Here is a 15,770-nt window from a genome sequence, read left to right on the forward strand (position 1 = left end):
TGGGGCCGCCGGGGGCCCGCCCGCGCCTCGGGCCCGGCTGCCGGCGCCCCTCGGGCCGGGAGGGCCGGGGAGGGGCTCCCACTCACAAAATGGCGAAGGCAGGCGGCGGGGCCGGCCATTGTGCCCGGAGCCGGCCTCGGGGCGGGGACCGGGAGGGGGCGCCTCCGGCGGGCGCGGCTCGGCCCCGGGGGGCTGCACCTCTGAGCCCCGCGGCTCGGCCTCGTCCCCGCCGCGACCCCCTGCCCGCCGTCCTCGCAGCGAGTGTGGGATCCCGAAACCGTGGAACAAAATGGCGAAACCTAATATGGCCGTTCGGAGTGATCGACGCCCAAATAACCTCTCTTTCTCTGTGTCTCTCTCTCTCTCTCTCTGTGTCTTTTGTGTTTCTTTTTTCTCCCCTGCACCCCTCACCCACTTTTTCAGACCGAGTGTGTCAGCAGCCAGGACTTTCTCTCTGGGTCCCCTTCCAAAACGCAGCCACCGCCGTCACCAACCTCTACAAAGGTAAAGATAACCTTGCTGCATTGCCGCCTGAGGGGAAGGGCAGCCTGCGTCAGGGCTTGAGTCCTCCGTTGCCAGGGAGGTAGACACCCCGGCCCGGACTGCCCGAGCCTTTTCTGCGGCCGAACCCGGCCGCCGAGTGCCTGGAGCACTTGGTGGGGCGAGAGCTCCGGGGGTGGCCTGGCCGGAGCACGGATTCTCAGCTGGGGCGTCTGACCCCCTCTTCGCCTGCCTCGGGGACGTTTGACGCTGGGGGCAGTTTTGAACGTCATGTCATCGCCGAGAGGGGGCTGCTGGATATCCTGCCCTGCAGGAGACCGTGCTCCCCGTCCCCGAGTGTCAGTAGTGCTGAGGTTGAGAAGCCGAGAGGGGTGCAGCTTCTCATCGCAGAAGTCGCCCAGGGAAGAAAAGGGTTTATGGTTTGGTGCCACAGACCGACGTGAGCAGCTCCTGGAAAGGATTCTTGAGAGTTAGGCAACTCAGACCAAGGTACTTTGGTAGCATTTAAGTGCGTTGAAAATCAGCTGATGGGAATAATCTGTGCGCACGTTAACGTACTGTTCTTCCCTAGCAACCTCGAATAATTGCTTGCAGAGCTGCCATCTATCTGATTGTATATTGTTGGCAGGAAACGTGTTACCAGAGTTTGTGTCGGTAGATTTGTGCTTTATCGATAGTGTTTTTTGGGGGCTAATCTCCCGCCCCCCAGTGACCGGAAGATCTGTAAGTAAAGGTTCTTGCTCTTTGTGCGTTCTCAGTAACCATGGCATCAGATTTCGTGTCTTAGGATTTTGAAGATTTGGAAATTTGGATTTGATGTCTTTTGGGGTTAAGGTTCCTATGGAGAAAGGATTTGAATTTGTTAATCTTAGGAAAAATGTAATTAAATCAAACGTTTTCAAACTTGTAGAAGCTGCTGGTAACAGTAATGGACTATGTGCACTTCAGAATTGTCAAAACAAGTTGAAGCACAGGCTGTGGACTGCCTTTTCAGGTTCTCATTTTTGTGTAAGAATGTGGAAATGGTGGCAGCATTCTATAGGAAAAATGTCCCTTCTTGGGAGATTTCCTGGGTGGAATTTGCAGTTTTGGGGGACAGTAATTTGAAAACAAACTGGTGAATGGAATGTTAATTCCAGGGAAGGAGGAACTCAGTCTAGGCTTGCGAGAAAAAGGAAACGATTAAATGTTGTCTCAGTGGTCAGCTTTGATTCTATGTAGGTGAGTTCCTTAAATTTTGACTTCTGAGTGAATTACTCTAACATTTATCAGTGCTTGAGGGTGTTAAGCATTGTCTGGAATGGCTCTTGTTTTCATCCAGAGAATTTTGAAATATTTAGTACCTGTTTTAAAAACTCCTTTCTTGGAGTATAATTTGGATATTGTGTAGTCAGTCTTTTTAAGAATCGCAGCTCAAATTTGACAAACCTACATTGAGAGAAAGCATCTACCTCCAACCCAAGCCCGCGGCACCGCTGATCTGATTGCCGTGTGTAGTATATAGTTTCTCACTTCCATTAGGTCATGAGTAGAGCTTTATGGTATGCGGTCTTTTGTGCCTGGCTTCATCCACTTCCCATGTTTCCGAGATTGATCCCTTGAGTTCATACTGAAGGTGTGAATTCTGCCCCTCCTTTTTTATTTTTTACTTATTTTTTGCTGAGTAGCATTTTGTTGTGTGAGGGGTACTACAGTTCGTTCATTTGTTTGTTGCAGTTGCTTTTTGTTTGAAGCTGGGGGATGGCACCATTTTTGGTGCTTCTGTATGCCAAGCTCTTTGCCTAGGTCATGCAAAAATACGAATGTCCCCTAGATTTTCTGTTCAGTTTTTGGTGCTGTTGTGTGTTTTTATGATGTATCTCTTTAGAATTAAAGCTGGCAGTTTTGTATATTGCCTTAGGTGAGAAGATGCGTTCAAAAGCTGAACTTTGAAATTATCCCTAATTTGATTACTGGATTTGAAATTACTTTTTGTAATATACTGTTTCTGTTCAGAAGATTTAATGAGAGCGCTTCAGTTTTTTAAAAAATAAAATCACGTGATGTTCTTGGGTTATTGTGAATATTAGATTGTTAGAACTCGTATTTTGTGTTGTGTTACTGTAAAGGTAAATCTATCTTTCTTTACCTGTTAGGAAAGGTAAGCTGTGGTTTGTGGTATTTGGTAGTGTGGCAGCATAGTCTTAACTGATTGACAGAGAAAGGATCATGCTCTGCAGAGCCTCACGTTCCTCTTTTTCAGGGTGAAGTGCTTGGGGACCAGGAATGCAGCTGTAGGAATAATTAGGTACCTTAAATAGAACTGGTACAATTAGCAAGGTAGTGTCACCAGTGCATACAGCCTGGAGTAGTGGTAAATCTAAATCATCCTTCATAGCTCTGATTAAACGTTTACATGTAATTTACAAGTGGAAAGATTTGGAGGGTCTCTTTAAGTGGACACTGCTTCAGTATTTTATATGATGAAAGACTAAAGCTAAAGCTAAAAATGGCTCCTTTTCCAGTCCGGGGACAGAGAGGTTGGCACTTGTACCAGGTTCTTGATAACCCCTAAAGGGAGCACATTGGAAGCTCAGAATGGTGGTAAAAGCTTAACTGAGGATCTTTTGGTTGCTTGTGGGCTTTTTGAAAAATCAAGTGTCAGTTTGGTTTGGCTCGGCTCGAAGGATTTAGAGGAGAGTGAGTTGTCCCTCATCGTGGACAGGATTCAGCAAAATGGAGTGTGTGGTTCCTTCTACTCCACTGAGTAGGGCCAGACTTGGGTATCCTCTTTTGGAAAGGGGAAGAAAAAATCTTGATGGTCGGTTCTCATCTCTATCTTGTTTTGGTAAATATAAAGAGGGCGATGTTTGTTTACTTTTCAGTCAGGTTCTGTTCCTGGCCTGGTACAGTTTCTGATGTCTGCAACTGAAGAGGGGAGCGAAAAGTTACTGAAGTTATTTCAGTATAAATACTGAAATATTAATATAAATACCCCCTGCATTTTCCTGGGTGCCAGTCGCAATCTGTCTCCTGATTCCTCAGTAGGAAAGTACTGGTCTCCTTACCTAATGCTAACTTCTTTCTGTTTTGGGGGGGGGGGGGGGGGGTCCTTGCCCAGAAGAGAGGTTGGACTGGTGGTTGTCCTGGGATAAGGCTAATCCCATGGGCCTCAGTGGTGAGTCTAAAGTGGCTGCAGGTACCTTAGCTCTTCAGCAGAGCCCTTGAGCCAATGCTTGCTCTCACCCTACAGGGCCACTTCTCAGCTTTTCCCTAGCTGACTTTTCTTCTTTAATGTTTTTGAGAGAGAGTGAGTGGAGGAGGGGCAGAGAGAGAAAAAGAATCCGAAGCAGGCTCAATGCTGTCTGCACAAAGCTTAATGTGGGGCTTGAACCCATGAACTGCGAGATCATGACTTGAGGTGAAGTTAGAGCCTTAATCTATGGAATCACCCAGATGCCCTTCCCGTTTATCTTTAAAATAGTTTTTTTTTTTTTTTTTAATTTTAAATTTTTTAGTGTTTATTTTTGAGAGTGTGAGCAGGAGAGGTCCAGAGAGGGAGACAGAATCTGAAGCAGGCTCCAGGCGCTGAGCTGTCAGCACAGAGCCCAATGTGGGGCTCGAATCCACTAACCGTGAGATCATGACCTGAACTGAAGTGGGATGCCTAACTGCCTGAGCCACCCAGGTGCCCCTTAAAATAGTTTTTAATTTTAATTTTTTAAAGTTAGCTCTACACCCAGTGTAGGGCTTGAACTCATGACCCTGAGGTCGAGAGTCACATGTTTCACCGACTAAACCAGCTAGGTGCCCTTGTGTTGACTTTTAAAAACTGCATCACAAACTTGAGTTGCATAGTGAGTTCTATCATCTGTGTTGGGAGGTTTCTCTTGATGCTCTTCAGGGGTTAAAGATGTTTGTGGTTCTCCCCTTGAGCACTGTTTGCCCAGGGGGCATGTCTACTCTAGCAGTGTTTAAAGAAAGCACTGCAAGCAGCACTGCTGCTATTGTCGGAGTTTGGATTTTGGGCTGTCAGTACTTAGCTGTATGGTTCTGAAGACAGGTAATGGAGGGAGATGCTTCACCATTTGTGCTCCTTCATTTTTTCCCCTGTAACTGGGGATACGTTACCCAAACCTTAGAGGACAAGATCTGAGTTTAGTGCTGGGGTATCTGGGGCAAGGTGAGTGTTGACCTTGTTGGTATTAAAGTTCTGTTATTCAGCCTTTTCTGGCTCTGGGAAGTCCTTAAGATAAAGGGAAGAAATTCTAGGTTATTTTTTGCCTTTGCATTTTTCTTTTTTTTTTTTTTTAATCTTTAAAAATTTTAAATTTTTTTCGCCTTTGTTTTTGAGAGACAGCATGAATGGGGGAGGGGTGGAGAGAGAGGAAGACAGAATCCGAAGCAGGGTCCAGGCTTTGAGCCATCAGCACAGAGCCTGACGTGGGGCTTGAGCTCACGAACTGTGAGATTATGACCTGGGCCTAAGTCAGACTTAACTGACTGAACCACCCAGGTGCCCCATGTCTTTGCATTTTTTTCTTGTGTTGAAAAAAGCTTAGTGGGTAGTACTTTCCTTTTTTATTTTTCCCTAAAAGTACTAAATGTAAATTGGATTGGCAGGTGAGAAAAATAGCACGATGCCCTTTAAGTCCTTATTTTTGAGATATCTTGATGCCAAATCCTTTTTATAATATGCTGTCTCACTTCCGTGTAGCAATCTTAGACCATATGTGGAGTGAGGGTGAGCAGGATGTACTGAGAATTTGGGCCCAGTGGTGAGCAGTTGGTGTCTAAATCAGTGGTCAGAGAAAGCATGTTCTACTTGGAGATAAATAGAATTTCATCTCCTTAAAATTTGACTTTGTGGACTTGGTTTGTGACTCACCTGTAAAAAACCCATTATTGATCTTTGAAGCTTTGTTCAGAAACGCCTTAATATGGATTATTGTTCTCTAAGTCTTAAGTTTTATTTTTAATATAAGGAGTAGTGGCCTCAATCACTAATATCCCTTGTGGATTCTGTCAGTTTTTGTAGAAGACAGTCTTTTTTTTCCTTAAGTTTATTTATTTTGAGAGAGTGCGAGCAGGGGAGGGGCATAGAGAGAGAATCCCAAGCAGGCTCCACACTGCCAGCCCAGAGCCAGATGCAGGTATTGGCCCGTACAAACCGCAAGATCAGGACCTGAGCTGAAACCGAGTTGGACCCTTAACTGTCTGAGCCACCCAGGCACCCCGACAATCTTTTTCTTATATACAACTTTTCTGTAAAAGGATGTTTTGGTTGCAAATAAAGCAGAAATTACAAGGCAGACAGGCTTCAGTGGTGTGGGCATGGTTTGGCTCCTATCTGGCTGGAAGGCTGAGGATAGGATGGATTTAATTCAGTCTGTCCTGCTCTCAGCTCTCTACACTGTGTGTGTGCACGTGCATGTGCAAAGCACGAGCTTTGTTTTGGGGCTAGTTTCAGTTCGTTGGCAGCTTGCGTCTTCGGGTCACTCACTGACGCTGACGAGCCCTGGCGCTTCTTTTCCGGGAGCTGCCAGCAGATGACTTCTTTCTACCGGCTCTTGGCCAGAGTTGGGTCACATGCTTAATCTGAACCAGTATCATAGGTACTGTTTGGGGCTGTGCAGATGAGATGAGCACTAAACCACGTGTTCCACCTCTTGAGTGAATGTGAAGAAAGCTCTCCCTACAGCTCTCCAAACAGAAACTTTGGAATCCCTTTCGGAGAGGCAGGGTGAGGACTGGATGCCAGGCAGATGAGGCCACTGCATTTCTTCCCTGGCTCCTTTCCATTGTTGTGTGTGCTGGGTGAAAATTGAGTATCTAAGTAGCTACAAGGGAGTGCTTCTTTTTGGATACACTGCTTTGTTAGGGAATATAGGAGTCCTTTTCTCAAAACTGTTGGAAAAGGCTTTTATTTTGCCTGTAGCTCAGATCTTTGTATGTAATGAAACCTTTTTCATACTTATTTGCCCTGTGGCAGACTGGTTGGTTAGTGCCGACGCGTTTCTAAGTTCAGATATTTAGTCGTTAGTATTCCTTGCAAATGTTACTTTGGTCTAGCAGTGTGTTCTCACAGTGTGTAGACCCTCTAAGGAGAGTGGGAGACGGTTTCTCTTTGGTTGGGGAAGAACTGTGTCCCTTCACCTGACTCCCAGGCACGGCCCTCTGAGCCTCAGCTCCAGTTCCTTGTCTCTGAAATGGGGAGGTCTGCTCTGGCTAACTCCCATAAGGTTTGTGAGTGTCAAAAAGCTATAAACAGTGAGATTGGGTTAATCTTGTCGGTGTCGCAAGTAACAAAATTGTGCATTTGGTCTTCATCTCGGTAATCAGATGATTCTGTGCCTCTTGTCCCCTGCCAGTGGGGACAGGATTAGACCTGTAAAAATCTGGAATTCTGTTTCAGCTGCTTATATAAAACCCTTTTTTTTTTTTTTTTAAATGAAACATGGGACATCTACCATGACTTGTCCGAGTCCATTTGTGTTTTGAATAAGGAAATGAATGTGTTGTGCTTAAAAGTTGGGTTGACATTTTGATGCCCTTGGGGTTTGCCTAACCTTCAAGCTTCTGGCCCTGCTGCACAGAGGCTTTTTGGCTTCAGTAAAATAGCTTTGCACATAAGACTGTCCCCACAGTTTCTGTGCTCTGCATTTCTAGAATTTGGATGTCTGTTTGTCAAGGTTCAGATGTAGTCACAGCAGTCTTGGGCTGAGAGCCTTCAGAAAGCCATCCTTGCGCATGTTTATGGTGCTGCTGTTCACTAAATCAACCTGTGATGACGTTAAAATCTAGCCTAGTCAGGCCTAAGATGCTCCAGTAAGTATTCATGTGTCTCCTGTTTAGTGCAAGGTATGATGGGAGGATTTTATTTTCAACCAAGCAACAGTTTAAAGTCCTAAACATAAGGACTGTATTTGAAATGCTTTAGGGTCAGTCAATGTGACGTTTTCTGTTTAGGGAAGTAACTGAGATTGGGTTAATCTGGGTGGTGAGGTGATTGGATTCGCCTTTCAGGATATGCTGTTAATGGTACAAAACCAAGTTGGGCCCGGCAGTGCAAAAGGGTGTACCTGAAGACCTTAAATGTCACTTTTTGCTTTTCTCTTCCTGTACCTTCTAACCTGTAAAAGTCCATGTTTTAGAAAATGCCTCATATTTAGTGTGTTCTTGGTTGGTTCTGTTGTTTCAGGCTCAGAATTTCTGAGGTGAAATAATTGGTCAATTAGGAAGACATTTTTTTTAGTTGTGTAAATTTTAAAAGAGCTTCACAACTTACATAACTGTCTTTCATCTAAACCAGTGAATAATTGCGTTTTCCAGCTTTGTTCAAATCTGTGATTGAAGCATCAGGCCCTCCTTGGGGGAGCCTGGCTGGCTCAGTTCGTAGAGCATACAGCTCTTGATCTCAAGGTTGTGAGTTCAGGCCCCATGTTGGGTGTGGAGCCTGCTTCAAAAAAGAAAAAAAAGTCAGGCCCTTGCAGATCTGATTTTTGGGATTTCCTTGTGTCCTCCATCAGAACAAACCAAAATTTAGCTTTCTTCCCTGAATTGTCATTTTTTTTTTTTTTTTTTTTTAAATAACCGCTTCTGGTGGCCCCCTCCCTTTGGCCCTTGAGTTTTGTATCCAGTTTATGGAGAATTTTTTGGTGTCTGGTTTGCCAGGTGTACATTTACACGACTACTTCATCTTGGTTTGCGCTGTGCAGTCCTCCTTTGCACTTGTTTTTTGTACTCCTTTTGCCCTTCCAACTTTTCCCCCCTCTGTATTTCCAATTCTGGGCCTGCTTCCATTTGGTTCTTGAAAAATAAAATTTCCTCGCTCTGTTTGGAAACCCCCTTCTCCAGTTATGAGCTTGAGTATAATCATTCTTTTAGGTAGGGTGGGTTTGTAGAAACCTGGTTGCTTCTAGGTACACACGTATGTTTGGTGCTGTGGCATGGGATCAGTTTTTGCTCAAAGACATGATTTCTCTGAAAATGCTTCCGGTGCTTTCAGAATCTCTTCTTTTTAGATCTGGCTTTCCCAAGGTCATCTTAGAGTTTACCTAGTCCTGAGATTAGCTTCAGTAGAGTCTTTAAGAGATGGAAAGTGCTATAGTATACTCCTAAATGCTGTTTATCTTTAAAATGAATTTCACGCTTGCTTTGTTTCTGATGAAAGGAGAAATCAGAAGCTGTTCGTTCACATTGTAACTTGGTGTTCAAGTATGAGATACTAGAGAAATTACTTCGTTCCCAAGCTGCTTTCTCTATCTTTAAAATAAGAATAATCTTCTTCTCAAAGTTGTGATGGAGTTTACTTTTTTTAAAAAAATTTTTAAATGTTTTTATTTATTTTTGAGACAGAGACAGAGTGCGAGCAGGGGAGGGGCAGAGAGAGAGAGGGAGACACAATACGAAGCAGGCTCCAGGCTCTGAGCTGTCACCACAGAGCCTGATGTGGGGCTCAAACTCATGGACTGTGAGATCAGGACCTGAGCTGAAGTCAGACCCTTAACTGACTGAGCCACCCAGGCGCCCTTGGAGTTTACTATTTTTTTTTTTTTTTCAACGTTTTTTATTTATTTTTGGGACAGAGAGAGACAGAGCATGAACGGGGGAGGGGCAGAGAGAGAGGGAGACACAGAATCGGAAACAGGCTCCAGGCTCTGAGCCATCAGCCCAGAGCCTGACGCGGGGCTCGAACTCACGGACCGCGAGATCGTGACCTGGCTGAAGTCGGACGCTTAACCGACTGCGCCACCCAGGCGCCCCTGGAGTTTACTATTTTTAAAGCGTGCTCCCATGGACAAATTCTTCCATTAAAAAAACTTTTTTTTTTTTTTTTTTTTTTAACAACAGGGATTTGTCATCTAAAGAACAGGCCTTGTTATAAAGTTCTGCTTGTGCTGCCCTCTTGCCATCTTGTTTAATAATGCAAATTCATGGCAGTTTGGGATTCTCTGTGATGTCTGGATTATTGTGTTTCTTTCTGGAACACAGCTCTTTTTTCTTTTTCTTCCTTTCTTCCCTCCCTCCCTCTTCCTTCCTTCCTTCCTTCCTTCCTCTTTTCTTTCCTTTTCTTTCCTTTTTTCTTTTTCCTTTTCTCTTTTCTTTTCTTCTCTTCCCTTCCCTTCCCTTCCCTCTCTTTTCTCTTTTTCTTTTCTTTTCTTTTCTTTTCTTTTCTTTTCTTTTCTTTTCTTTTCTTGAGAGAGAAGGAGAGAGCAGAGGAGGGGCAGAGAGAATCCCAAGCAGGCTCTTCCCACTCCATCAGCGTGGAGTCCGATGCAGGGATCAAACTCCCAAACTGAGATCATGACCTGAGCTGAAATCAAGAGTTGGACACTTAACTGACTGATCCACCCAGGTGCCTTGGAACCATCTTTTTTTCTTTAAACTTTTTATTTATGTATTTATTTTTGAGAGAGAGACAGAGCACAAGCAGGGGAGGGACAGAGAGTTGGAGACAAAATCTGAAGCAGGCTCCAGACTCTGAGCTGTCAGCACAGAGCCTGACTCAGGGCTCGAACTCATGAGCTATGAGATCATGACCTGAGCTGAAGTTGGATGCTTAACCAACTGAGCCACGCAAGCACCCCGAAACCATTTTCTTTAATGTCACTAGAAGTATACTCATGATTTTCTGCTAGCAGAGCAGTCCAACTAAAAATAAATTGCAGTGGCTTAAATTTCCCAGTTCTTTTTCCAACTGTGTAAAATCATGGGAAGAGCAGGGATTGTTTTTTTGAAAACTTGGGCTTAGTATATACAGGGAGGGGTAGTACTTACAGGGAGACTGGGAGGCCAGTTGGAGATTTTAGTTGCAAGGTCTTTTGGGAATGATTATGAATGATGGGAAACTTTTGGGGGACTGGAAGCAGAATCCAAGTGTATACTAGGGAAAGGAAGCCTTTTCTGTTTCCACTGTGCTGTTTGGTGTTGGTGTTGACTGGTCAATCAGAATTAATTTTTCCTCACTTCTAAATTGTTTGCTGCGGCTTTCAGTGTGTTCCCAGTTCTTGGTGCTGAACTGATTTGTAAGAGTGTATCCCCAAAATGACATGGTAAATGTAGGTGGCCTGAGTGCTTTGTAATATTTAGTTCTCTGTTGAATGATGTGATGCTCCTATTTAGAATTGTGAGAATTCACTCCTTCCTTTTATTCTTTTTTAAAGTGAATTTTGAGAGAGAGAGCACGACCAGGGGAGGGGCAAAGGTAGAGAGATTCCCAGGCAGTCTCCACCCTGTCATTGCAGAGCTCAACGTGGGGATCGATCTCACTGAGCCAAAACCAAGAGTCAGATGTTTAGCTGACTGAGCCACCCAGGCACCCCAGGAATTCACTCTTTTCTGAAAGAGTGTAGAAGCTTAGTGGTTAAGAATCATGGACTCTGGAGCAAAATTCCAGCTCTCATATATATTCTTACACCTTGGTAGAGTTACTCGGTGTAATTCACTTCCTTGTTTCCTCATTTGCACCAGGGGGACCATAGTACCATTTTCAAGGTCGTCTTGATATTTTTTTTCCTAAAGTGAAGCTGAGTATAGTACTGATAGACGTTTAATAACGTATCCATCAGAGCTCCTGGGTGGCTCAGTCAGTTAAGCGTCTGACTTCAGCTTAGGTCATGATCTCTGAGTTTGTAAGTTCCAGTGCCTTCCAGTGCCGCGTTGGGCTCTGTGCTGACAGCTCAGAGCCTGGAGTCTGCTTCGGAGTCTGTGTCTCTGTCTTTCTTTGCCACTTCCCCACCCATGCTCTGTCTCGAAAATAAACATTAAAATAATTTTTTTAAAGTAACGAATAAAACTATTATTTTTTTAAGGAACAAGGCAGAAGCTCTAGGACTGTGTGATGTTAGCTCTGAATTTAGACCGTGAAGATTTAATGCCACGTATAACACTTGAAACATGGATGAAATACCATTCAGTTGACTAAATTACTGATAGACCTCCAGAACCCCAATCTTCATGATGCTCATTTTGGTTAGCTCCTGAAATAGTTTTCTCTTAGGAGAGAATGCTGCATGGCTCTGCTGATCATGATGTATCTTTTTTCTTGTTCTTTTTTCCTAACAGAAAGCGTGGATACTCATCAGCGAAGTTTTGATATTGGAATTCAGATTGGCTATCAACGACGCAATAAGGATGTGTTGGCTTGGGTTAAAAAGCGCAGAAGAACTATTCGTAGAGAAGATTTGATCAGCTTCCTGTGTGGGAAAGTTCCTCCACCACGAAACTCTAGAGCTCCCCCAAGACTGACTGTAGTGTCCCCTAACCGAGCTACTTCAACGGAAACTAGCTCATCTGTAGAGACTGATTTGCAACCCTTCCGGGAAGCCATAGCTCTGCATGGTAAAGCCGTTTAAACATATTTCTTTGGAAAAGTGGTTAAGAGTGTGCCTGTCGACCCCTTTACACATTTAGGTTTAGGTCCAGATATATTGTCTTGTGTTTTGTCTCTTATTAGTAACTAAATGCTCCAGAAATGTTTACGCAGAATGTAAGCTAAGAACTTACCTGGGCCATTTTTGAATGTTAGCTAGCCTATCCTAAAAAATGTTTTTAGAAAGTTAGTTTGAGCTTATCAGTGTCACAGTAACAGAATCTTGCAACGTTGATTAGAATTTATTGCTTTATACTTCTTATTGTACATGTTTTCCTATTATTCTGAGTCAAACAGGAAGTTCTTGTGTCTTCAGAATTCTGTTATATTTCCAATTGCCTGGAGAACCTGGTTAGCAGTAGGCAAGTGAGGCAGGAAATTGTTGGGCTGTTCTCCTGGGGACTCCCTTTGGCCCTGTAAGTTACTGAGTGTGCCTGTCAAAGGTGAGAGTTGATGACCCAGGTGGGAATGGACAAATGTAAGAATGATTGATTTTCCTTATGTCTCTTGTCCCTTAGGTCCTTGATTTGATAGTCAGGACTGTCAGGACAGTCCATCACTATCTCCCCAGGCCAGACCTGCCAGAAGGCGGCATTCTTGGCCAAGGGGTTTAAGTATTACTGGAGAAGCCTGGGATATGCAGTCAACAAGTCTGTTGTTTGTTCCTCTCTAATACAGATTTCCAGATAGAACTGGGAGAGGTACTTACAGGACATTTAATACTGCTATGAAAATAAAAGAACAACAAAATAATGAGACTTAGTAGATACAGAAAAGAAAACTTGAATGGTGCAGGTGACTGAGCAGAGAGAAGCAATTAGTGAATTAGGTCAGGAGTCCTGTTAGAAGTCAACATTACTGGGCCACAGTATAGGCCATCTAAAAAACCAAGTAACCTGGTAGTAAAAAGGGTGGGATATATATGCAGAGGACATCTATATCCTTGAAGCTTTAATGCTTATGTTCTTGTTCTCTTTGGCAGACCTTGATTCTTTACCTACACCCTTCATCAGAACCTGGGGTTGGAAACAGTGTTTTTCCCTTTTGATAGTTTGATAAGTTAAAAATACATCTGTTGCAAGAGAAAGTCCCTGATATATGGATGCAGTACTTAGGACTGCCACTGTCTCATGTAGTGGAATAGTCATGCATCAGAACCTCTGAAACTCAGGCAAAAAAGAGGTCCATCTGGTCTTTGTTACAGAGTTCACATCTTTTACCGTTAAGTTTGGAACAAATGATTGGAAGCGTGTGTAGTGTCAGGTGGCTGTCCTGTCTGCGCATGGTAGGGCCGTATGCGGTTGTCTCTCTAAGCATTCTGATTTTCCTTATCGTCAAGTGCAATTTAAGATTCATTCCATACCTGTCTCGTTAAGATTTCCTTTTTCTCTATTCTACTATACTTAAGAAGATAGTTTTAAGACACACAGATGCCACTCCTGTTATGAAATCTTAGTGCAATTGTATACCTTGTAAAAAGGGCCAGCTTCCCCCTAACCCCTCTTTAGACTGTTCAACTTGTGGTTTATTATTTTCCTGAACTTCTGTTGGAGTTTTAGTAACAATGTAGTTTTAAGAAGAGATTATATTTATAATTTTGACTTAAGTTTAAATTGTGAGGTTTGAGAAAGTTCATAATTATAAAGCTATGTAGAAAAATAATCTTTCCCTTCAATAAAGTTTCCCATTAGCACAAGTCCAGAATATAGTGGAGACTCAGTGTACTCTTTACTCTTACTCCTAAGGTTCATACCCTGAATTTGTGTCTTAAAACAGTCTAGTAATATGGCCTCTTGAAAGAGTGTACAGAAACATAAATTGCATCGTGTTTTGTCCTATAGTGGTTTATAGAGGACATCGATGTGTTGAGAATGCTAGTCTGGTTTGAGTGTTTACAATGACTGGAATGATTTCTAGTAATAGGGCATTGTTAACTAAGTTGTAAGGCAGATTAATGACCAACTTTGTAACCAGCTGTCCTAGTGATCTGATTTATTGGATAGTCTATAAATTGAAGTGAAAGCTGTTTAGATGATCTTTGAAAACATATTTGGAAACATCTCAATTAGGGCACATACTTGTCAGAATTTAGTTTTGCATATAATTTGCTTAACCAGATCTGTGAAATGTAATTGAAGTCAAATTGAAGTTCTTAGGAATCTGCATTGGAAGGAGAGTCTAAATTTATGAAGTTTTAGGGTATGGGTTGGTGGGGGAGGGGTGCATAGGAGAAGCACTGTGTATTGAAGCAAACTTCTTAAGTTTATAAACCGCAAACATGAGTGTAGGGGATTCACACCATTCTATCCCTTTTTATAAGACAGGACGGTTCCCCCCCCCCCCCCCATAGTTTTTCTTTATCAGTTCTGAAACACCTGTACCAAGCACCCTAAATCTATCTAAAATACGCATTTTTATTTGAAGAAAAATGGCAAAGATGTAAGGTACTTATAGTACATTTATTTCTTACACTGTGTGTGATAGTAAGATCCTCTGATTAGTACCTCATCTGCCTCAGACCGAACCCAATTTCAGTCATACATCCATCAGATGGTTAGCAAGCAGTTTCAGTCAGATCTGTTGGTTACTGAAGCTTACAGAACATAATCAGTCCTGTGCTTTGTTCTGGCTCTTGTCTGCAGCATAGGTCGCTTTTTTTCTGAGTACCATGGCATCTAGTCATCTGGATCTTAAACTCACCAAGAAGTCCGGGAAACACAGGCATGTGCTACACGTGCAGCTAGGACCTGCCGCCTCATTTTTAACGTAATAGAAGATTTCAGGTGGACCTAAAATCCTCTGGACCGTTTTGGTGGTTCTCAGTCTCCCTTTCTGATGATGTGGCTTAGGCAAGCCTTCTCATCTGGAGTTTCCCTTTTCTTTGGTCTTTTCTTTGTCTGCTCCTTCAGCCTCTGACGTTTCCTCAGGTTCTTGACTGACTTAGATTTCACTCCCGCGGTTTCGAGCCCTCGCCGCCTTCTGCAGGCCCCTTGCTTGCAGTTTCGCCCACTTCGGGCCTGCCGGGCGCGCGTGTTCTCTCCTGTCCACCACGCCACCCCTGCAGGCAGGGCTCTCACACAGGGCTTCACGCGGACTCCCCTTCCCGCCCCGTCAGCAAATACCTGGCTTTTCCTCATGGAGCCATCCAGATGCGTACATGGCAGATTCTGTGCTGTCTCTGGGAATATATAAATGAAGAGTGAGTGCTTCCTTTTTTACTGAGGCCAACACATACTTGGAAAATTTAATGTCCTGAGCATGGTTTGTGTATGATGTTCTAAGGGCAGAAAGGGACATTTTACAGTGCACACTGGCTGTACGTTAAGGGAAGGCTCTTTGGAGAGGATAAACCCTGGGCTCTTGGAATAATCTTCCTGCTCTTGCTTCCTGGCCCTGAGATGACCCAGTTGCCAGTCCGTGTTTCCTGAGGCCTCTGGAGCAGTCCTTTCCGTCTCGTCACTTGACTGAAAAATGACTTTTGTTGATGGAGAAATACGTTGAAGGCAGAACCCAGCACTGAAAGGCCTTTCTGATTGGATCTTCACCGTGGGTCAGATATCTTAGCTATACTGTCTCATGTGTGAAATAGCTCCGTGCTCTTTTCCAGTTCTTTCCCTTCGCCTGCTCATACTTTAAGACTGATCAAACGCTTCTTCCGTAACGAAGCTTTCGTTCTCCCTTCTGAAGCCTTCCTTGAGCTGTTAATCTGCTCTTTCTCTTTGGATTTGCTTCTTTGGCTGTCCTTTCCAACATGGGGCTACCTTAGGGCAGGGCCTGGTCTTAAAGTTTCTGCCTTTACCAGAACCTGGCAAAGAACCTGGTGTTAGATGTATTCTAAGTTGAACACAGAGTTCAGAGGTCTGTTATGTGAAAATATATAGTACAGTGGGTGCAGAGAACCTTTAGAAAGAGTTGA

The 15,770-nt window shown here is 43.7% G+C and overlaps 1 protein-coding gene across 2 annotated transcripts in view; it reads left to right on the plus strand.

The window, feature by feature from the left end:
* The first annotated feature begins 28 nt into the window (after window positions 1-28).
* Window positions 29-15,770, plus strand: part of HAPSTR1 (HUWE1 associated protein modifying stress responses) — a 35,655-nt gene continuing 19,913 nt past the window's right edge. For both annotated transcript variants that reach the window (XR_007459483.1, XM_049638222.1), the window contains exons 1-2: window positions 29-504; window positions 11,548-11,823. Coding sequence is in view for 1 of the 2 variants with exons in the window: in XM_049638222.1 (XP_049494179.1) it covers window positions 90-504; window positions 11,548-11,823 (691 nt within the window). In the remaining variant the exon portion in view is untranslated. The remainder of the gene's footprint in view (window positions 505-11,547; window positions 11,824-15,770) is intronic.

This window comes from Panthera uncia, chromosome E3, assembly GCF_023721935.1.
Source record: "Panthera uncia isolate 11264 chromosome E3, Puncia_PCG_1.0, whole genome shotgun sequence".
NCBI lineage: Eukaryota > Metazoa > Chordata > Mammalia > Carnivora > Felidae > Panthera > Panthera uncia.